Genomic DNA, 24751 nt, shown 5'->3' with positions numbered 1-24751 from the left:
TCTCTGGCTGAGCCTGAGAACTAACTGGTCAAATGACCTGTTCTCCAAACTTCCAAGCCCCGGGGCTTAAAGTGAACTTGAGTGGCCCTAACGATTCCCGACTCCTGTAAATTAACAATCCCTACATTTTAGTCAAAAGGGGGTATCACAACCTTCAGCTGCAATAGGGGCTCGAAGGAGAGAGGAATGAGGTCCTGTCCTGCGATGATGTGAAGGGACGGGGTCCTGAGTGAAGGCTTTGGTGACATAAGGGAGTGGTTGATGGCTCTGAGAGTAAACACGTGGTGGGAAAAAAAATCTCAAATTGCTCCCAGCTTAATCAAAATTCCCTCTAGACAAAACAAGTACCCCCAGGAAAGCAGTGGTGATTTTTGAAGCTTTTTGGCAAACAAATGCTTACTTGGAAACTCAACATGTATAGAGGTAGAAACAGAGTGACTCTAACTGAAACGGGTCAGGGGCAGGAGTCTCTACACCCTCCCAAGCCACTAAAGGGGCTTGAAGAATTTCCTACTGCATCTCAGAAACCCAATAAACTAAGTAACATTTCAAAACTTGATCTACAGGGCCGGCCCGGTGGCGCACTGCTACAGTGCGCTGCTTGGGAAGCGTGGCGGCGCTCCNTGAAACGAGTCAGGCAGAGAAAAAGAAATACCACATGTTCTCACTCATTGGTTGGAGCTAATAAATAAACAAATTAATTCACCTACAAACACACACAAAAATAAAACGGGGGGGGGGAAGAAGATATAACAACTATACTTTTTTGAAGTTGTTACAACAAGCAAACAGAAAGGACATTCTGGGGTGGGAGGGGAGAGAGGGAGGAGGGAGGGACGTGTCGGTGATGGGCCATAGTAGTCATATACATTGTATTGACAAAATAAAAATTTAACGAAAAAAAAAAATAAAAATGATTATTTTCATCTTTTTATTTTCTTCTTTCTGCTTTGTAAGAATTCTTCTGTTATTGTTCTAATTTCTTGAGTTCAATAAAAAGTTCATTTAGGGCCAGCCCTGTGGCTCACTCGGGAGAGTACGGTGCTGGTAGTGCCGAGGCCATGGGTTCGGATCCTATATAGGGATGGCTGGTGTACTCACTGGCTGAGCAATCCCCTTACTGGTTCCAAAAAAAAAAGTTCATTTAATTTTATTTTTCTTGTTTAGTAATGGGAGCTTTTAAAGCTAAGAATTTGCCTCTAACTGCTGCTTTCGGTGCATTTGATATATAGGGTTTCTTATTACAGTTATTTTCAGAAGGGTCTATTCTTTTAATTACACTTATTTTCTGATCCAATAATTATATATGTCAATAATTAATTTTGTTATGAAACTTCAGTTTTATTGTACTGTAAGAGAAGGTGGTCTTTACAAATTTTAGTAGGTTGATCTAGTGAGCTTTATTTTTCAGTTTAGATATTTTTTTATTTCATGGGTGCTTTAAAGAGTTTTTAGTCTCAATTAGCTATATATATTAAATTAATCTTATTATGTTTCTGTGAAATTAACCTTCTTTTCAGCAGTTATTTCCATATACTTTTTGTTGTTGTTGTTGACCAGTAAGGGGATCGCAACCCTCAGCACAGTGTTGTCCGCACCACGCTCAGCCAGTGAGCGCACCAGCCATCCCTATATAGGATCCGAACCCACGGCCTCGGTGCTACCAGTGCTGCACTCTCCTGAGTGAGCCACAGGGCCGGCCCATATTTCTACATACTTTGACTTAACAGTAGAACATAAAAGCTTATGAAATTTCTTCATTGTGATTTATAAGCATTATTGGTATACTTATCCACTTTGAATGTGAAAAGGTGGCATTAAAATAAGTGATAAAGGGGCTTATTCTCTAAATATTACTAGGGAAACTGATAAACTGGGGAAAAAACTAAAGTTTAATTCAAGTTCCCATACCAGAATAAATTTCATATGGATTAAAACATTAAGTGTAAATCATGAAACTATGAATTTGGAGGAAAATACAGATGTATATTTGTCTTTTGCAATATGACAAAAATTTCTATGTACCAAAACATGTTAGGCATATGAACACAAATAGAAAATAGATATACTATCAAAGTAGAAATCAAAGTATTGCATCTACACCTTCTCCTATATTTCCTGACTTGGTAAAGAACATCCTAAAACATCTTCTCAGCCTTGAAAATTGAAAGTATTACCTTTGTTTTGAACTCAGTTATACTGCTCAGTCTCCAACTTCAGGTCTTTTATTATACCGCTGTTCAATGTGCTAAGCCATTTAGTCTTTATCTTTCAGAATATGTATGATTCTTAGGTTTGACTGTCACGGTCAGCCCTCCAAATTTCCCTACACTCTGTGAGTGTCTTCTGATTTTCTTTGGTATCAAGAATATTACCGAAACCTTCTAAACATCTAATTTTAGCTATAGTGGGTTTTTTTTAATTTGATGAGACTCTCTAATTCTGACCAATTCTCTTATTACTATGGGCTGATTCATTTAATAGAAGCAATTTCTACTTTCATCTTTTGAAAGTACAAAGCACATATATTCTAAGCTTCGGTTCTAATAAATGAAGTTCCTATTTCAGGAAGAATATCTTCCTGTATGTTTTTAAGGGCATGCTTCTCTTCTCTTTTGCTGCCATTTTAAAATAGATGTTATGTTACTGATGCTTACTTTTATTAAAATAGGATGGATTTATCTATGCCCAGTGGTGAAAGACAAGTCCAGTTGTCAATTTTCAGAAGAAAAGTGGGATTCATTTGGCATCTCTTATAATTGGCAAGTGATACTATCATTTTCTTTGGGAGCAAAGAGAATCATTCAGGCTTATAGAATAAGAGGGAGAGCTTTAAGGTTTACTTCTTCTATTTGAGGAACTCCCTATACACATATGCAAATGGAAACCCCAAGAAATGTCTCTGCTCATTACTATTGAGGAATTAAAGACACATGGTAAATAACCAAAACTGGACACAAAACCCTGTCTGAAAGAAAGCTGATGGCACAGAGATGCTATTATCCATCTCGACTCAGTAGCAAAAGACCTCATCTATTTCCTGCTAGAAGTCTGAACATGCTCTGTTCTCATTTCTTAGTTCAGTCATATAAATATTTTCAATTTATTTATTTATTTATTCATTTATTCATTCATTCCACAGACATGAATCTTCACTATCTCCCAAATGGCTGTTTTAACTGCATATATGTACCCCACCCTCTTTTTCGCCTACCTTGTGTATTTTAAAGTGACAATGTTACTCATTTTTTAAAGTTGTTAACATATATAAAATTGATATTACAAGTACCTTTTCAAGAAGTCACTGACAGGAGCTGTTATCTCCACCATAAGTTGAAACCTTTCATCATTCATACATTTTAGCATAACTTGTGTAAAAAATTCCAGGAATCTAGGTTGCTGCTTAAACTTCATAACTGTAAAAACAAGAAAGTTCATATGTAGTTATCAATACCTTGAGTTATTGGCGCTGAAAGATTACTAATGCTAATAGTCATTTTGGTCCACCAGGCAAATTTATTAACCTGCTTTTCTGATTTCTCGCTTTTAAAAAAATATAGGAATTAGCATGGTGGGAACTATTGTTTTTGTAACATCAACCAATCCTTCACAGTCTGTATTTCATTTATTATCTAAATATCTAAGTGTTGGGAAAGATTTCATTTAAGTTTGCTTCTAACATATGACTAATTGTGGAAAAAATTGCTGATAATTATAGTAACTAGTTACCTTAATATTTATTATATTTCACTCTGAATTCAGCAATAATGTTGCTATTTCCTTACAAAACTTAAAAATCACTAATGTGTTTTTCAATGCTCTAGTTTTTGTAAGCTTCATAATGACACTATTCACTACAAAATAAGCCACCATCAAGTTTCTGTCTTTCCAGACTTTAAATCAGGTACATATTCAGGTCTTTTTTCTTACTTGGCAATCAAGATACTGCATTATTCTGAGTGAGTAAAAACCCAAAATATTCTGCCTAGAAGTAGACAACAGAAACAAAATTCACATAATAAAAGATCTTCAGTGGTGGTAAGTCAAGTGGACAGAATATACACATTCAGGTCACCTACCTTCCTTCATGGCACCTTTGACCGACCAATTTAAAACTATAGGGTAAAGAAATATAGGGTCCTCTGCTCCTGAGAGTTCAGTTGTAACATCTAAGGTTAAAAAAATTGATAAGTTGTACGTTCTGTTTAACATGAATAAACAAAAATTAAAAAAATTCTTTGGAGAAGATGAAAAATAGGAAAATATTCAAGTATTCACTTTAAATTATGTGACTTAAAATATCAATTACATCATTACATTTTGGAGAGAAAAGAATCCTTTTATTCTTCCCCCTAAAAGCTACAGGGTCCACCACCAATTAGGCAAAGAGTTTTGAAGGCATGATTCTTATCGACAGCTGCCATATATCAACAAACCCCAGACTCAGAAACCTACCAATTACATTAACTCCATTTTAATAAAATTATCTTTAAAAGGTGGTAAAGTATAGCACAGCCACTGGAGCCAGACTGGCTGGATTCAAATTCTAATCCTGACAATTTTTAGCTATGAGACATTTGGAAGTTAGCTTCTCTGTGCCTCAGTTTCCTTATCTTTAAAATGGGGATAACAACAACATCTTCCTCATATAATTGTTATATATGAATTATATAAGTTTTAAATGTGTATAAAATACTTAAAATAGTGCCTGGCACACAGAAAACACTGTACAAAACTATTATTTTTATTATTGTTGTTATTAAATTTAGCTAGTAATATTATATCATTTCTTAGTAAAATGTTTTTACTGAAATTACAAAAAATACATATTCCCCATTTCTAGAGCACTTTACATTTTAAGAATTATACTTTTTTATATGTAACAAGACAATTACAGTTTTCCCAAAACTAGGCTTACTGATTGTGTGAATAATAGAACATTGGGTTCAGTTCATAAATTCAGCTTGAAAAAGACATGGAAAATATTGAAAAAGAAAGAGATTCAAGTCAGGGAATCCTGAAACAGTATGACCACCAAGATACAACTGAGGCACACAGTAAGAGAGGTGAGGCATGGGCATGGAATTCTACAAGTACCCTCAGTTCCCAAAAGACCTTGGGGCCAAAAGTGGAGCCACACGCTTGGGAGAAATTTGGGTACTCTCTTGCTGTAGAAGATTCAAAGTACCTCCTTTTTAAAAAATGTTGCAAAACTAATCACCAGAAACCAAACCAGTTTTCTAAGCAGCTTTCCAAACTGCAAATTTCAAACTACCAATCACTGCATTTATACATTGGTCCATTATGAAATTACTACAGTACAATATCCTAAAATTAAACTAATCTTCCACTCTACTTTCTACTCTAAAAGGCTATTGTTCAAGCCACTTACACATTAACACCCCTCACACTGTCCCTTTCTCAGTTACATTTTTGCGTTTAGAGCAGTGGTTCTCAATTTTGTGCCATGCCCCCTTCCCATCAAGGATACTGGTGCGGATTGAATTGTGCCCTCTAAAATCCATGTATTAGAAACTTAATTCCCACTGTGACAGTGCTAAGAGGCTGGGAAATCCTATTATGGCAATCGAAAGGTGGGGCCTTGAAGAGGTGACTAGATTGTGACAACCCCGCCCTAGTGAATGGATTAATCCATTGATGGTTTGACGGTGGTCATGGGTGTGGTTCTGGTGGCTTTAAAGGAAAAGGGAGTGAGAAATTCTCTGTCTCTCTTGCTTCTGCCTTTCTCGCATGTCATACTCTGCATTGCTAAAGTCACCACCAGCAAGGCCCTCACCAGATGTGTTCCCTGGACTTTGGACTTCCCAGCCTTCAAAACTGTAAGCAATAAATATTTTTTCTTTACAAATTATCCAGTTTCAGAGACAACGTTTGTCTCCCAGTTGATTGTCACAGCTGGGAGGATGACGTGCTATGCATCTAAGGGTAGAGGCCAGGAATGTTGCTCAGTGTCCTACAGTGCCTATGACAATCCCCCACAACAAAGAACTATCCAGTCCAAAGTGATAACACTGTCAAGGTTGAGAAAATCAGCTTTAGAGTCAGAAGACACAAGCTCAAGTTCAAGCCAGCTATGTAATCCTAAATAAATCAGTTGATCTTTACGAGCCACATTTCTAAAAAGTGGTTAGCAATTCCTTATTAACAGGGTATTGTTAGGATTAATGACATAATGTACAAGTACTATGTGAACCTTAAAGGGTTTACAACATGCTAATCTCATCTTAATCCTTTTAACAAAATATTTTTTCATTTTTAAAAAACATAACGCTAAACAGAAGTATACAGGGAAAAAAATAATTACATTGCTTTGTCAGTTTGAGTAGGTGTGTCTCCAACAAGGCCAGCTGTTCATTTATTTTTTCAGGCAAAAGTATCTGCTGTGGCTTCTTAGCTTTTAGAGATTTCTTAGAAGAACCCTAGAAACATTGGTTGAATTGATAGAATGTACTTTAACATGTTACAACAACTGTCATTTTCAAATAATATTCTTAAAATTATTTTTCCATACTTTCATACTTGGTAGACAAAACTATGATATACATAGCTAAACAATACTAATTAATACTTAATGACAGTTATTGCATTCTAACTAAATGCCAGACACAATACTGTTTCATGGTGATTGACCAAAATGCTGCTTCTTTCCCCTCTCCCCCCTCCCAGTAACTTCCAACCCTCTACCCAGCCCCCTCCAATACATGCATCCTTCTTAAAGCAGCTGAGTATGTCTCTCAAAATCTTCAAAATTCCCAGCCTTCCTTCAGAAATGTATCCTTTTATTCTTTTTTTCCTTTCTTTCTTCCAGAAGGAGCTTCTTTACAACTAAACTGATTGCCTTTGCTACTTTGCCTTTCATTGAAACATAACAGGAGCAGTAATTAGTGGATTAAGAACTGGCCTGTCTGCACTCTGGGTCCCTCCAGTGTTTTCTCTGGCTGAGCCTGAGAACTAACTGGTCAAATGACCTGTTCTCCAAACTTCCAAGCCCCTGGGCTTAAAGCGAACTTGAGTGGCCCTAATGATTCCCGACTCCTGTAAATTAACAATCCCTACATTTTAGTCAAAAGGGGGTATCACAACCTTCAGCTGCAATAGGGGCTCCAAGGAGAGAGGAATGAGGTCCTGTCCTGCGATGATGTGAAGGGACGGGGTCCTGAGTGAAGGCTTTGGTGACATAAGGGAGTGGTTGATGGCTCTGAGAGTAAACACGTGGTGGGAAAAAAAATCTCAAATTGCTCCCAGCTTAATCAAAATTCCCTCTAGACAAAACAAGTACCCCCAAGAAAGCAGTGGTGATTTTTGAAGCTTTTTGGCAAACAAATGCTTACTTGGAAACTCAACATGTATAGAGGTAGAAACAAAGTGACTCTAACTGAAACGGGTCAGGGGCAGGAGTCTCTACACCCTCCCAAGCCACTAAAGGGGCTTGAAGAATTTCCTACTGCATCTCAGAAACCCAATAAACTAACATTTCAAAACTTGATCTACAAAAACATTTAACCCCATAGTTTCAAGGAAAGGCTCGCAAGACCCACGCTTGGGAGGCNCATTTCAAAACTTGATCTACAAAAACATTTAACCCCATAGTTTCAAGGAAAGGCTCGCAAGACCCACGCTTGGGAGGCAGATACTAAAAATTAGTCTTGAAAATTAGCAGTCTCATAAAGAAGAGAATTTAGTTGTCACGATGAGTTTTAGAAATCTACTTTGAAAATAAGGTATAAAACTCTGACATGTGTTTACTATATTCAATGACCCACACAGAAAAATAAAATCATAGATTTAGAAGAGACGTTGGAGGGCTTTTAGTTCAGTGTCCAACTGGGTGTAGGAAGCTCTCAATTGCTCCCCAACTGACTGTCAGTACCAGTGGTAGCAACTAGTCAGGAGGCTAGCATTTTTCTTCCACGTAAATATGACAGTGATCAATTTTCCAGTTCATGACCCTAAAAGACCCAACTAAACATATGTTTAAAAATGAGAAACAAAACACAATTACCTCCTCTGGCATTTCTTCTTCTCCATTACTACCAAATAGAGACTTGCACCCTGGTGCGATGTCCAGCATCTTTTTTCCATAATTTATAATTATTACTGCCAGGTCATATTCCTTCCATGAACGCAGAATCTAATTTAAAATGTTTATTAATTATCTCTGTTGGACACTCTTGTCTGTTTTGAAGTGTAATGCATCATCTTTCATAAACTCAAAAGTCCCATAAGTGTTTGGGGTCTAACTCCCTTGTTTTGGTTAAAGAAATTGGAAATTTACCTCCAGGTCATATTTCTCTATAATTAAAAATGCATGATTCACTATTTCAAGTGAAGGACTAATAACAGTATCTCATTAATAAAGAATTCCCCATATTTCTAGGCTATCTAGCCTTATACATTTTAGTGTAGTAAGTTAACTAGTAAGAAAATATTTCCATTCAAGAAATCCATACTAAAACAAAGTCATTCTTAAGGGCCATAAAACCACCACCTCTTTACTTGAGTTGCTTTCTACTGGAAATGGCACAATTATGGAGATGTCTTAGGTGGACATTTATAACAGTAAGTGATTCACAAGACATTCTGATAGAGGACTGGGCTAGAGATAAGGTATTTTTGGTAGATCCTCCATGAGCCCAAGGAGAAGCACCCACTACAATCATAGGAGGGAAGGGCCCACTCTGCTTCTTTCAGCCACATTCCATTTTATCAATTGTTACTCTTTGGCCTTCTCTAGCCTGGCCCTTACTTACCTTTCTAGAATAATCTTCCACCACTCTCTCCTATACTTTAATCATACAAAATTTTAAGCCAAGTATAAATTCTGACACTCACCATCGTGTTTCAGGACGTTATGCCCCCCAGCAGCTGAGCCATATGCCAGAACAGCTTTCCCCACCTTATTTGCACAGTTTCGCTTGCCATTAAAACCCTGGCTCTAGCAACAACTGCAGGAAAGCTTCTCTCATCAGCAATCTGATTTGCATAGACCCTGATACTGTGAAGGGTCAAAGAAAGGGGATGTATACATTGTGAGCCCCCTTAAGGCAACTAAGAGTATAAATAAATGTGTATGAATTTGTTATATGTACATATATTCTGTTAAGTTTAGTAAGTTAGTGTTTAAGATAAGTAAAGACTGTTACTTCTTATATAGGGAAGGGATAAAGTGGCTGAAAAATAATGAAAGGCTGCTTAGACCTGATAAGACCTAATGCTAAGAACTGGAAATATTTCTATGGGACCAGGGCAATGATGCTAAACTAATGCTGACTGTGGAACACAGTGTGGGAAGGAAAATGGTGCAATATGTTTGGAAAAGGTAGACGGAGTTAGGTCATGCATAGCCTTGAATGACCAGCAAAACAGTCCAATCTCATTATAAAATTTGTATAAGAGGAAGCAAGTTTTGTTATTAGAAAACAGAAATGAGCTATTGTTTGCTCTTTACCACTTAATTTTGCTTTCTGACAAATTTAGGTCCTTGGCTTGTAAAGAACTGTGCAACCTTTTCTCCTTGTTTTAATACGCTAGTAGAAAATAATAAATGATACAGAATTTTTTCCAATCAAAATAAAAATAGAAGACCAATTCTATTTAACATACCAAATAATGAACAGAAATAAAAAGAGTATGCCAGATGTTCAGCATAAGAATTTTATTTTTGTTTTGGTGACTGGCTGGTATAGGGATCCAAACCCTTGACCTTGGTGTTATAACACCACACTCTGACCAACTGAGCTAACTAGCCAGGCCTAGCATAAGAATTTTAAAACAATGCAAAAATAATGACACATTTAAGATGACGAATCTCAGAAGTGGAACTTTATTTGGAATTCCACTGATTTTTAGAAAAAAAAAAAACTGCTGCTTAAAGAAGAAAGATTGAACTATTTGGAAAACTTACCAACTTTTTAAAGAGAATAGAGAAAAGGAATAGAGCCATTTGTCTAATTGGGCTTTACATGTTCTAAGTGAAAATCCAATGCTGTTTATATCAAATGAACACCTGAAATCTGTATTCAGGACTAGTCCAGGATTCTGAGACTATATAGGTCTGGCTGAAGGAAGCTTCTAGAATGACAATTCTCAGCATATCAGTTTGGGAGAAAACCAGTTCAAATATCAAAATCCTGACATTAATATGTTACTTTAAAAAAATATATGTTCGGAACACTTTCGGGGTTATTTCTACAGTAACACCACTTGGATTTCACTGATTCCTCAAGTGAGGGAAGAGGAGGGTGGGGTCATGGCTGGCACCTCGGACAACACACTTAGCCAGCCCTAAAGCTGCTCTGTGTTAAGGGAGTAAATTCACTCAAGGCTGAGAGAGGTGGACTTGAACCTCCCCCAGGCCCCAGATGCTGGTTAGAAACCCTATTTATTCTAGGTGAGCACTCCCATCTTCTACAGTGGCTGTCCCAAACCCTCCCGTTCTTCTCAAATCTTTGAAATCCACCCTTACTTCTCCACTTTCTCACTATCAGCAAATGACCTTGCTTCCTTTCCACAGAGGAAATGAAGGGGAACTAGCTTATCGGCCATTCACAAACCTATCAGCACACTCACCTCTAACTACAACCACCCTTCCCCCCAGTGAGAGGAGAGAGGCCAACCTCCTGCCCAGACTGATCCCTACCACATGTGCTGGGACCCCACTGCCTCCTGCCTCAGGGATCGTGCTCAGGGATCGTGCTCTAGTCACTCTCCTCTCTTATACCCTCATCCTTTCCCTCGTCTGGCTCCTCCCCATCAACATTAAAATGTTTTTCAGTACCTGGATAAGCAGAATTGATTATTCTTATTGAAACATGATTGATTACACATAGTTGTGGGGTACACAGTTGAATATCAATACCCGTGTACAATATGTGATGATCAACTCAGGACAGTTAAAGTATATTCATCATTAGAAAACGTCATCATTCTTTGTGACCTTTAACCAATTTCTTGCTAAACCCCCCACCCCTTTCCCACCTCTAGTAATCTGAGTTCTGTTCTCTCCTTTTGAAAGTTCAACATATTGTTGTAATTGTTGTTTCTTTCTTTCTTATTTATTTATTATTTAATTGTTTAGCTCCCACTTGTGAGTGAGGGCATGCAGTATCCCTCTTTCTGTGTCTGGTTTATTTCACTCAACATAATTTTCTCCAAGCTCATCCATGTTCCTGAAAATGGCAGAATTTCATTCTTTCTATCGCTGAGTAGTATTCCACTGTGTATATATTCCACATTTTCTTTATCCAATCATCCACAGATGGACATTTAGAATGGCAGAAAATATGTGTGAACTACACAGCCAACAAGGGATTAATATCCAGAATACACAAGGAATTCAAACAACTTAACAAAATTGATTTTTTGGTTGGTTGCTTGCTTGCTTTGTTTGGAATAGAGTTTCTTTGTTTTGGAAGAAAACACCGCAGTAGCCCCTGTTCATTATTTAAATGTAAAGTGAGTAGTTGTTTTCAGTGTCCTGGAAGGAGAGTGCAAACTGGCCTTCCCTTATTTTAAAAAGACATCCCTCCCTTGGAAATACTGATTGATGAAAGAGTTTAAGGGGGAAAGGCCAAGCAGATGAATATTCTCTAAAGCAAAGTAACCTTGGAAGGTGCACTTTGGCCCAGCAGAAGAGTAATTAGTACGTATGTAATTATAGCAATGGAAAAAGAAAGGGTTGCTTCACATTGTGTGGGACCCCTGCTTTCAGTGGTTACACCATGTGACAATGACAGAACTAATAACAGGAACATTCTCAAGGTGGGGAGGAATTAAGAATGACAGAACACCTTTGAATTAATCACCTCTCCAGTTCTCCCTCTTGCCTAGGGTTTAGAAGCAGGATTGACCCCTCGGACTAAATGCACCCTTGAGATTCTTAGATAATTCTAATCCCTTCTCACTCTACACACTATCCCCAGGTGATATCACCTATTTCTGTCACTTCAATTGTAGTCCATATGTAGACCATGACTCCTTTGTCTTCTATATATATTTGGCCTCTCCTAAGCTCCAGGCCTATAGGTCCAAATACATAATGGCCACTTCTTTGGATATCCTATAGACTCGAAAATTCAATCTGTTCAAAACTCATTATCATCTCCCCATTTACTCTACAAAATTACTCTTCATCCAGCGTTCAATGAATAGTATTGCTTTCACCCAATGCCCAAGCCAGGTAGCTGGATATTACTATTGACTCTTCCTCGTCCTTCCTTTATCCCCTATATTCAAGAGATTTTCAGATTCTCAATTCTATCTCATAACTCTTGAATCCTCTTCATTCTCTCTACCTCCCACTTTTTCCACAGTAGTTTAGTTTATCATCTCATCCCCTGCCTCAGATCTTATCCTCCTCTAATTATTAGTTGTTGTGCAACCAGAATAATTCCTTTTTCCTAAAATGCATATCTCATTATGTCATTCCTGGATTTGGAACCCTTCAATGGCTCCTCTTTGACTTCAGAAGATGGCCATCATCACCTGGTACCTGTTCACTGCTCTGGCTTTTAAAGAAACTGAAATGTTTAATTACATCCTCCATAATCAAAGATAAACTTGGTTCTTTTCTTCCCAAACTGTAAAATTGTTTCTTCTTTTCTCATTGATCACTCCTTGAGACAATGTTAATAATCTTATAACTGTCATATATTTTTCCCAACCTAATATTTGTCTTTAAGCTTTGCTTTATAGTGTCTTGCCATAAAAAATGTTTTATCATGTAATCTAATTATTGGCCTTTTTCTGTGTACCTTTTTAATTTTGTGCCTTGTTGAGGAAGATGTCCCCTGACTCCATGGCCAGACAAATATCCTTCAGTCCATCTGGACTTTATTTCGCTTAAGGTGTGAGGTAGGACTCTGGCTTTGTTTACTTTCAGATGAATAATCAATTATATCAGCACCTTTCATTAAACAGTTATAATAAGCTATCATTTTCTCAGTGAATCAAATTGCTACCATTGTCATAAATTTATTTATTCAGTAGACTTGGGGCTATTCCTGGACTCTATGCTATTGCATTGATCTATTTGCCCATTACTCTGTTAACACCATTTTTTATTGAAGTAGCCTTATGATAAATTTTAATATCTATTGAAAACTTTTAGATTATTCTAATCAGTCCCAGAGAAACCCTATTGGAATTATGAATAAAAGTGCAGTAAATTTAAATAGTATTTTAAGAAAGATTTACATTTCTAAGACAGTAAGCCTTCCTATTCGGGAACTTGGTGTGACCTGCCATATGTTCAGATCTTATTTTGTGTCCTTGAGTAAGATTTCACAGTTCTTTTATTTAGATTATTTAACATTTTGTTAAGTTTAAAATATTGTGTATTATAAGTATTATGTTTTACTCTCTCCATTTCTATCTGACTATTGCTAGTATAAAAAATGCCTATTGGTTTTTAAGTGTCTTACAGACAGTCACTTCATATATTCTCTTTATAATTCCAGTAACTTTCTGTTAGATTTTTATGAGCTTTCAAGGCCTCTATAACTACAGATAAATTACACTTTTCTTTTCTAATATTATAAAATTATTTCATATCCTTATCTACTGCATGAGAGAGAACCTCTAAAATAACTGAGTTTCACTGTTAAGGGTCAGCATCTCTTTCCTGGGCCTGTATTTTAAGAAAATGGCTTCAGAAATTGGCCATTTAGTATGATATTTGCTGTAAAATTTTAGTAAATGTCTTTATCATTATTCAATAGTTTCCTTCCACTCCTAACTTATTAGAAATTTTATTAGGAAAGATTGCTAAGTGATATTGAATGCCTTCATAACATTTTTCATAAGATCTTATTCTTCTTTAATTTACTGTTGTAAAAAAATTCAAGTTTTGTTTTCTAAGTCAAACTCGATCTTTAATACTTGACAGTGAGACTGCCCTAAGGCCAGAAAGTGACCAGATGCCATCCAGGAACAGAGAACGGTGATCTGACAGAACAGATTTGAAGGATACTACATAACGCCTCTCTCTGACCTGATTAATGTGTTGGGCCCTGAACGCTGCTTTTTCTGATATGAAAATTGCATTTCATTGTTTGCATTTGCCCAGTACTTTTGTCTATCCATTTACTCCTCAACCACTGGTTGTCACTTTGTTTTAGGACTGTCTCTTGAAATAATACACATTGAACCTGACGTTTTAGCTCCTCTGTCAGACTGTCTTTTGAGTTCATTCGCATTTAGTGAAGGAATTAATACACTTAATTTTATTCCTTCCATTTTAAATACCATCTCTTTTTTCTTCTTCTCACTTTTGCTGAATTAGCCATTTTTCCTCCCTGTTATTTTTTTTCTTGCTGCTTCCTCTTTTTCTCATTCCTCCCTGTTCATTTTTTCTCCCCATTAACGTAGAAGTCCTACTATGCTTTAAAGCTCTGCTCATGGTTATGTATTCTTCTGAGTCATCTTTAAATATGTATATTCTGTCAAAGAAAATAATTTTATACTACATATATTTTTATGTGTGTGTGTATATATATACATACACATATATAATAAAACACACAGCCATGCACCAAGAATCTTTACCTGCTCACACCTCCCCCCACCCCAAACATGACGGAAGTTTTAGTTCTGGGTTATTGATAAGTTTTTCTTTCAAGAATGACTCTAGTCTTTTAAGGATCCCTACTTAGCATTTATATTACAAAGTCCTAGTCACATCATTATTATCTACTTAATTTTAATAATACATATATTGCAAGATTCATTGCTCCCATTATTCCTCTGCTTTTTGTTTTTACCTATCTTGGGATTTCTGTTCTGAATCAATTGTCATTTGATAGAGTATTTTCTCAAGTGTTTTCCTCAGATAAGTACATGGGCAGAATACTTTTTAAATACCTGCACTTCTGAAAATGTTTATTTTGCCCTGATAAATGAATATCTTTCCTGGTTATTAAGTTCTGGACGTCAGCCTTTTTCCCTGGGGATTCTACAAATATTATTCCAGTGCTTTAACTTCTAGTGTTGCTGATAAAAAATCTGAAGCTAATTGATTCTCTTTAATTGCAAATAACCCGTTGTTTGGATTTTAAAACTTGAAGCTTTGTCTTTGTCCTTTGACCGAATGAATCAAATCAGCCCAGCTACACAGCATTCTTTCAGACCTCTGGCCAAATTGGAAAGGCCCTATGAGAAGCACATAAAACAGGTAGGCAGATAGGGCCCTTCATTGAGGACATTCACTGGATTTTGTCAACTAAAGCTTTTAACGAACCATACAATGCTGGTGTTTGAGCCAAGAAATGAGAATAAGTAAGCTTACCTCTCTGCCTTTAGTCTCGTGGTTATTTTTTATTTCCAAGGTGAATAAGGTTCCATAAAATATCCTTTCCCCAGATATCCTGGCCTAAGATCTCCCTTCAGGTTTACCAACTGGCCTGCTCAGGCTCCTTTAGCACCCTGAAATACGTCAGGGATATGTGCTTACACTGCTATGTACTCTGAATTCCTCTATCTTTTTACTTTAAGATAAATAGCTTTCCTATAAGCCTTTGAGCTATAAAAATATGTCTCTAGTAATTCTTTTCATTAATCAAAAGCTAAAATAAATTTAGTTAACTATTTCAATTGTTTTTTTTTGTCTTTTTTTTTTTTTTTCGTGACTGGCAACGGATCGCAACCCTCAGTGTTGTGCCCGTACCGGACCGGGACCAGCAACGGGATCGCAACCCTCGGTGTTGCTCCCACACCTCGCTCAGCCAGTGAGCGGGAACCGGTCTGTATGTGGGATCCGAACCCTTGGCGGGAGCGCCTGCCACGCTTCCCAAGCGGCACACTGTAGCAGTGCGCCACCGGGCCGGCCCTATTTCAATTGTTTTCACACATATTTTTAGAAAAGCAAAATATGTGGGAGTGCATCGATGGAGTTTACAAACAATGTTAGGCATACCTATGTTTAAATAGATCTCTTATAATAACTCTCAAGTCAACAGGTTGGGAATCCATTACTCCACATGAATGGTCTACCCCTACTCAATTGGAGGCTAAAATGGACCGCGACTCTCTTAAGTATGTTTTCCTGCCTAATCCTTCATGTGCTCTGCTGGCAAAGCTGTTCCTCTTCCATCTGCCTTAGCTCTACTCTCTCTTGCTGCAGGGTCATCTCATCTAAAGAAGGCCCAAGCCCAGATATCTCTCTCCCTTAGCTGCTTTTCTTCTTGTTTATAACACTTAAAGCCTCATGAAATTATATTTTATGTGTGTTCATTTTCAAAACAATAAATTTCAATGCCTATAGGTAGGGTACCTACTCTCCAGTTTGTCTCAGAACCCAACAAACCTTGTCTCGCATCCAACCAATTCACAGATTATTTTACCTACTTGGTCACAGTAAGCATTTGAGTTTGTAACTCTTGCTTAAAGCACATCTAAGTCTCATCTCCTAGGGGAAGCCTTCCCCAATCGCCCCAGCCCTTAATGATCTTCTTGCATCCCTGTTTATGTTACCACCATCCATTCATCACCCAAGCTAGAAATCTGGCTGACATCCATAATTCATTCTTCTTCTCCTACGGCTACTCTCTAATTCTTTGTGCATAGGTCAAGTGCCCAAAACAGTACCTGACACAGAGAGGTGATCAGTAAATATTTGTTGAATGAAGGAGTGAAATAAAAATGAAAACCCAGTTTATGTCCTGACCACACTTTTGTCTGTTTCTCCTCCCTGGCTTAGACCTTCAGATACATCACTCTTGATTGGTACATTCTGAATTAGCCTCTACAGTTTGTCCTCTGTTTAGTTCAGGGTCCTGCACACCAATCTCAGAATTATCCTTAGACTCTGCCTAGTCTGCTCTTTTCTTCAGGTATTTTTTTTAACGTTCTAATTTCATGAGATTATCATACCCCTCCTTTACTCATAATCCTTTAATCATAACCCTGATGCCTGGTCTCTTGATATCTTCTAAGGCCCACCAACCTAATTCAATTCTTGGGGTAAGTTACTTCACGTCTGCCTGGAAGTCCCACTGAGATCACAACCTGACGAGGTGATACACAGGTTGGCTGCAGTGTAATAAACATGTAATTGGTTTTGAAACAAATATGTTCTGTGTGACCACATATAATGTCTATAAAATATGCAAATACTATTTCAATAACATCAAGTTTTAGTTTGTGAAGTATCACAATTTCATTCAAAAAGTTCAACAACAGGGCCGGCCCGGTGGTGCACTGGAGAGTGCGCCGCTTGGGAGTGCAGTGGCGCTCCCGCCGAGGGTTCGGATCCCATGTGGAGACCAGTTCCCACTCACTGGCTGAGCGCGGTGCGGGCGCAACACCAAGGGTTGCGATCCCGTTGCCGGTCCCCGGTACGGGCGTGACACCGAGGGTTGCGATCCCGTTACCGGTCAGTAAAAAAAGACAAAAAGGAAAAAAAAAAAAAATAAGTTCAACAACAGATTACTATTCTGGAATGTGTAGACTTCACATTTGCTTTTGATCTAAAAATGCTTTGGGGCTACCATTTTTCAAGAGTTCTAAGTCCTGAGATTAAAAGTAGTTTGGCTTTCTAAATCATTACTGCTCCTAAATTTTGTGACACTACTCAAAGAATGAGATAAATACCTTTGTTACGTAGAAAATACAACAAGCTATCATGTGCTGTATACTTTGGAAACTTGCAATATTTTTCTTCGAGTAGACGGTACTTGGTAGTCCTTGCAAAACCACTATACATTTTATCAAGATCTAAAAATAGAAGAATAATGATTTTTGTTTTAAAATATCATCCATACTCATTATAAGATGTTCTATTCAAATCATGAGTTTTAAGCCATAAAATTTTATTGTTATCAATATTTATTGATAAAATGCTTATTATGTATAAAGGAATTGTACACAGATAAAATTGATATATTCAATTTTCAGATGAGTCATTCATCTAAAGTAACTTGAAAACTAAGAGAGAGGATAAAATAAGTACATAAATAACTATAAAGCAAGACATATTTTGGCAAGTATCATAAATTATATTGGCAGAATGTTACACGTATACAAGACTCTAAAGATCACATCCAGGCTCAGGGGACATTTAAAAACCATATGGAGGATATGCCATATTAAATATTATACAGTGATTCCAGGTACTTGAAACAATAGTTCCTTCTAAAATTAAAACTAAACATTCACATTCCAGGAAATCAATTAATACTGGCATTTACTTCCTATTCTCCTTCCTTCATATTATATGATCCTGAATTTGACCTAGAGCTAGCTTTCGACACATGTACTGCTGCACAGTTCTGAACAATATTACTGTCAGAAAAGTAGAACTGAGATTGCAGCAATCTATTATCCCAAAGGACAAATTAACATATGGATGTTGGTTCTTTTGGGGCACATTAATTGCTTCAAGCCCCGTTCTAACAATGTTGTTACTGTTGCTACAGTACACTTATTTTGAATATTTTTAAAAATTCCTCCCCTCCACAATCACCCTCTCCCACCCTACCACACCATATCCCCAGATCATGTTAACACCCTAGTAGTTTTGTAGTTTTCTTGAGGCTCGTATAACCATATAAGTATGTATAAATACATAAACATACATAGAAGGAAGGTTGTCGTTCTTTTACAAAATGGAATTTATACACACTTTTCTCAACTTTGCGTGTTTCCTTCAACCATGTCTTGTGAGAAATCCTTCAGATCTACAGGTATAGCTCTAATTCATTGTTTCTAATAACTACATAATATTATTTAATGTGGATCAACCATCATTTATTTGGCCGTTTCCAGGACCTCATGTTGCACACTTTTACAGTTGATGTTTTACAACCTGGCAGTACTGTTACTTCTATCTGTCTCCAGCTTTTTCACCACCACCAGGAATGCCACAGTAAATACCCTGACACATGCGCGGTTGCCAACTATGAGTGGCAACTGAGGCTCCACCTTTGAGATGATACCCCATGAGGATGAAACACCACCCTCCAGGACACAGTATGCACTCTAAATTGACAACCATTATGTGGTATTCTGTCCCAGTAGGTAAAACACATGGATCTAGGAACCAATGGGTGAAACTAAGAGTCACATTTTACCAGCTGGTGATCTTATTCTATGGGATAAATTACTAATAGAGGAATCGCTGTGTCAGATTAATATATTTTTAGTTTTATTAAAACTTTACTGTATAAGATAAATTACTAGAAGAATAATGACTTCAGGTATATCTGTTTTTAATTTTGTTTAAATAAAGATTTAATATCATTAAAATTAAGGTGGCTTTACCAAAATTCAAAAGCTTATAACAATTAACATTCCCCCATAAATGAATGAAAATGCCTTTGTCCCATATTGTCACCAGCAAGCGAGATTACAGATCTCCGTTACGCCAGTGATTTTACATGGTTCATTTAGTGTGCGTTCCTATGAACGTTCAGAGTTTGAGCCTGTTTTCATATGTTTCTCAGCCACTTGCACTTACTCTCATGTGAACTCCTTATTCATATCTTGTGCCCATTTTTCCAGTAGGTTGTTAACAATTTGGAAGACGTTTTATTATATATATTTTTCCTTCATCAACTCTGGAGATATTTTTTTCAAACCCATATGATTTCTACTCTCTCTGTTATGGTAACTTTTGTTAATCATATTTCTTGGTTTTCTCTAGGAATTTGGTTGTGATTAGAAAGACTTCCTCCAAACCCTGGACTGCACATGTCATTTCCTGGGATATTTTTTCCTAACGTGTTTTGCTTTGTTGTATATTTAAGTCTTTAATACATCTGGACTTTTTGTATATGGTACGATAGGGATTAAACTCTATTTTCTTTCAGTTGAACATCCACATGTTTCACCACCATTTATTAAAAATATTCTCTTCCCATTGGATGGGGACGACAACTCTGTCATGTATTACATTCTCATACCTCTTGAGGCCTATTTCTGAAATCTCTCCCTCTGTTCCACTAATCTCTTCCTATTCCAAACAACTCAATTCAACAAACAACACAACAAGAAAAGGAGTTAGAGACTCCTTTCCTCAGGCTTTTCCTCAGAGCTATAATCCATTCTCTGAGCTGTAGGCATCCTGAATCAGTGGGATCCTGGAAGATGACTGTGCACACCATGAACTCAACCTGTTCAGCACCAATTTCAGCTGCCGTTCCCGATGTGATTGCTTTGCTAGAGCACATTAAAAGACATTCTTTGATATGGCTAATGTTTTCTTGTCTATCCTATCAGGAAGAAGTGCCAGAAGAAGTTCCCGTTAACACTGGACAGATTGACAATGTGTGTTTTGAGTCTTGCCTCAGGGCAATAATAACTGTCATACCCTCCGACATAATATTATGTGAAAAAACTGGATTTCCTGGACATTTCTCAAAAGAAAACATCGGATCACTACATTGATAACATCATGTGAATTAGACCTAATGAGCAAGAAATGTCAAGTACATTGAAGACCTTGGTAAGACACATGCCCTCCAGAATGTAGAAATAAGCCCTACAAAGATTCAGAGGCCTGCCACATTAATGAAATATCTGGGGCATGTTGGGATACCACCTCCAAAGGAGGTCTGACATCTGGCATCTCTCAGCTCTAAGAAGAAAGGACCACGCCAGGTAGATGCCCTTGGGTTCTGGAGGAAGTATACTCCACACTGGGGAATACTGCTCTAATCAATTTACAATTGACACAGAAGGCTGTCGACTATGAGCCTAGATTTTGACCTCTGGAGGCAGACCTTTTCAGCAGCTGAACTACTAGATGTGTGGAATGTGGGAGAAGGCGGCACATCTATGTTTCAAAAGAGTCCCTCCAAGGTGATTATTTGCTAAGTTACTTTAGCTCTATGATTAGTTTTCTCAATAATGAATTAAAAATGTTTAGACTTTGCATGAGTTCACTCACATCTCCCTGGTTCTCAAAAACTGCATCAATGATGATGATGATGATGACGACGATGACAACGATGACAATGATGGTGATGATGATGATGATAGGTCTTAAGACTCCTACCCCTGGTTTACAACTCCTGTATAATCCCTTCCCCTTGAGTGTGTCTGGAGCCTGTGAATATGACGTGATCATCGCTCTCATAATTACAAACGTTACATAAGACTCCTCATAGCGTACTGGAAGAAACTCTCCTGCTGACCTGAAGATGCAAACTACAATGTTGTGGGGAAGACCATGTGGCAGCGAACTGTAGTTGGCCTTTAGGAGCTAAGGACCTCCAATTGTACAACCTCATGGAAATAAATTCTCTCAACAACCAATGTGCTCAGAAAAGGACCTAGAGACTCAGATGAAATCACAGTCCTGGCCAACACCTTGATTTCAATCTAATAAAACCCTAAACAGAAGACCCAGCTAACCTGTATCCAGCCTCCTGGCCCACGGAAACTATGAGATCATAAATTGGTATCCTTTTAAGCCACTAAATGTATGATGATTTGTTAAGAAGCATGGACAACTAATATAATCCCTTCAGCCAGGTCTCACCTGCCCTTTTTCCATAAATACCAACTCTTTCATCACCAAGACTCCCAAGTATTTTGTCCTGGGTCATCCAAAATATTTTTCCCCAGATGATGGATTTAACAATATGCTTTGTATAAACACTGCTGTTCATAACATTACGAGAACATAAAAAATTGAAATAGCTTTTAGAACCTAGAAAAGCAGATTGCCTATATTTAATATGGACAGCAATGGGGCTGAATGTTTTCAGAGAAACACGTTTTATGTCCTTATTTATGTTTGCCCAGACATATAATTTATTAAAATGTTTTTCAGTTAACTCCTGAAATTTCATACTTGTTCTTGACCTATTTGTACTTTGTAAGAGATACATTGCTTTTCTTTTCCAAAATGAATTGTTGAGTTACCTTCACAAAAATACCCTTGTTTGGGGGTGTGGGGAGGAGGAATATCCTTACCTGTACAACAGGTACCAAAGCAATATTGTGATAGATTATAGGAGCAAGGAGGCCATAACATTGAGTCACAGCTTGAAGGGCATAACCGGAATCATTTAGGAAGTTGCTAAGTTCCAATGCCACTAATACTCTCTCACACTCAATCAGTCTAGCAATCTGTAAAGAAACAGGCATTGTTATTTAACTTGAACATCAGATGCTTAAGTGTCTCTAAGGAGAAGAAAGGGTAGAAAATGTGAGCCTTGTGACTTAATAACATGAATGTTGGCATAAAGAAAATCTAAATTCAGAAACAACTTTAACTCTCTACTAATGCTACATATGGATAGCACAGTCTTAGAATTAAACTTCAGAATTTTTTGTAAAACAGTACAAGTACCACTAATAACAGAAAAGGAACCGATCTTTTTTTATTGGTAAGATGAAATCTTGGCTATAGTTAGATAAAAATCTATTTTTTAATAAAAGAATGGTAACAAATAACAATTATAATATAACATCTCTGCAGTATTGCCCCCGCTTGATTAACAGATTCACATTTCCCTTTCTGATTGGTGAGAAAATAGTAAATTTTCAGTAAACCTAAACTTCTCTTAGACTTCTGCTACTTATACTTCTGCTCCTTAAATAAAAATGATAGTAATGTAAAGTTAGGGTTTTGAGATTAAATGCCACTTAAAAAGAATAGGAATCCTTCTTTACTACTCTTTTCCCTCTCCTGGAAAAATATTTTACTTTCCTGTATATGCATACCAGATTATGTACAGAGAAAATTGTATTTGTGGTAACCAGAAAAATGTCTATAATCTAGTTTTTACTAGAATGGTAGCCTACCATTCTCAAATTCATGAAAGTACTTTAAAATTGTCTTTATTTTCAGACTGGATATGCAGAACGGAGAAACTAAATGCAGTGCAGTAGGAACAGATCGATGGTTGTGAGGACGTGGGCTCCACAGGATGGTGAACTTGTCTTGGGCAAAGGGTCATGTTTTTTTCACTTTCATATTCCCAGAAATTGGCATGGTCTCACGTAACAATTTACTGGTTAATTAATTAAATGAATAAGTGGATGGGTAGGTAAATGCAATTGTAAAAAAAAACAAATGGCTAAAGCCCCTATCTATAAGGTGAGTAAAGAAGGAAAGAGAGAAAGAAGAGTGAACCTCAAGCTGGAATGAAAAGAATAATGTAAGATCATTACTAAAAACAAGACCTTTTTTTAAAGCTGATTTTAAAAAGAGTAATGCAGGATCATTATTAAAAGCAAGAGCACTATAGGGTTGCAGATGTACATAGAGTGATGTTTATAGCCACCCTGAGAATCTATCAATAGGGATAGGTTAAATTGCTGCCTCTGTACAGGAAGGCAATATTATACTTAAAAAGAATGTGGCAGATTGATATATACCAGCATGAAAATATATCCAGGGTATATTACAAAAACGCGTTAAAAAGGCAAGTTTCAGAACAGCAAGTTGATCATGATCCCATTTTTGTAAGTAAGAATAATAAAAGATTTGTCAATGCATATTTTTAAAAATTAGAGAAATCACATGAAAACAAAATTGTAGTACTCTTAGAGGTAATAGGATTACAATGGGTTTCACTTTATATATTTTACGTTTTTGAATGTCTTGAATAAATACTACTTTTGTACACAGGGAAAGAAAGATAAATTGAAAAGGAGAGAAAAAAAATGAACTCAGGCCTATGAAACCTATATCGAATATCAAAACAGCACAGTCATGCAACAGCCTCTCAGTCCACTCACACACAGGACATGCAATCCCAAAGGACATGACTTTGAAACACCAAGAAGCAAATATAGTGAAATTGACATGTTTTCAGTCACTTTAATTCACTTACTTGTTGAGAGGAGAAAATCTCATTGCCTTTAATATTATCACAGAAAAGATTTTCTTCTTTAATTTTAATGTCACTTGTTACAAAAATATTTCTAAGAAAAAGGTATAAAAGGATTGAGGAAGTCTCTGCCAAAATATCTGAATGTAATCTGTGAAAGGAAATTAATGATGTTACAGGTATAAATATAAAAGGATTTAGCATGTGAACTCACCTTTTTTTAGATTGATTTGTTCTCAGTATCTACACAATGATCCCAAGATAGCAACAAAAAGGTTGTGGAATAGCTATTCTTGTATAGCTGTTTAAATTAAAATTTAAGACTATCCTTAACAATAAGTTCAAAAGTAAGAAATTTAAGCTGCTGAAATATTATGCCACAGATACGTAAAAATAACTAATAGCAAAGTTTTTTGGTTCTAACATATAAAGGTCTTTTCTACCAGTAGAACAAAATCACTATAGATGTCCAGAAGGTTGGAAAATAGGCCCCATATCTCAATTAATAAACTTTCTGAAAATGAGGGTCATTTATAGCAAACTCAGCCATGGTTAAAGAGAGAGAGAGAGTCTTAATTAATCTTAGATTACTTCTAATCATCTTTTCTAAATTGTAGCTAACAGTGCCAACCATTGGCAAAGCTGTGAAATCTTCAGTCTTTCTTCTTTGTTTCCAAAATTCTCTTCCTTGCCCTTACCCTTACTTGGTGTCTAACCCTCCCTCTTAGGCTTCAGGTCCATCTATTTTCTATATCCTCTAACCCTATAAAACAGGAAAGGATCTGACATTAGTAATTCACACTTGAAGATGACCCATCTCACCACCACGTGTAACTCTAGAATTATTTTTGCCAGGAGAATTTCAGTTCTCCTTCACCACAGCACCCTCACCACCTGTGGTTTCTTGTACCTTCAATCTCTCCCTCTCCACTGGCTCCACCCTACAAAATTCC

General features: G+C 36.9%; 1 protein-coding gene across 1 annotated transcript in view; it reads right to left on the bottom strand.

The window, feature by feature from the left end:
• Nucleotides 1-3289: 3289 nt before the first annotated feature.
• Nucleotides 3290-24751, bottom strand: part of LOC103587571 (chromosome unknown open reading frame, human C12orf55) — a gene marked incomplete at its 3' end in the record, with an annotated part of 124558 nt that continues 103096 nt past the window's right edge. Inside the window, exons 21-26 of the mRNA XM_008569066.1 lie at nucleotides 21934-22089; nucleotides 20903-21061; nucleotides 8024-8152; nucleotides 6978-7056; nucleotides 4080-4169; nucleotides 3290-3416 (exon numbers count right to left, since the gene is read on the bottom strand). Coding sequence (XP_008567288.1) covers nucleotides 3290-3416; nucleotides 4080-4169; nucleotides 6978-7056; nucleotides 8024-8152; nucleotides 20903-21061; nucleotides 21934-22089 — 740 coding nt within the window. The remainder of the gene's footprint in view (nucleotides 3417-4079; nucleotides 4170-6977; nucleotides 7057-8023; nucleotides 8153-20902; nucleotides 21062-21933; nucleotides 22090-24751) is intronic.

Source organism: Galeopterus variegatus, unplaced genomic scaffold (genome assembly GCF_000696425.1).
Source record: "Galeopterus variegatus unplaced genomic scaffold, G_variegatus-3.0.2 Scaffold461, whole genome shotgun sequence".
In the NCBI taxonomy this organism is placed as follows: domain Eukaryota; kingdom Metazoa; phylum Chordata; class Mammalia; order Dermoptera; family Cynocephalidae; genus Galeopterus; species Galeopterus variegatus.
The sequence above is the reverse complement of the archived record's forward strand: the minus strand, read 5'-3'. Positions and strand labels throughout refer to the sequence as shown.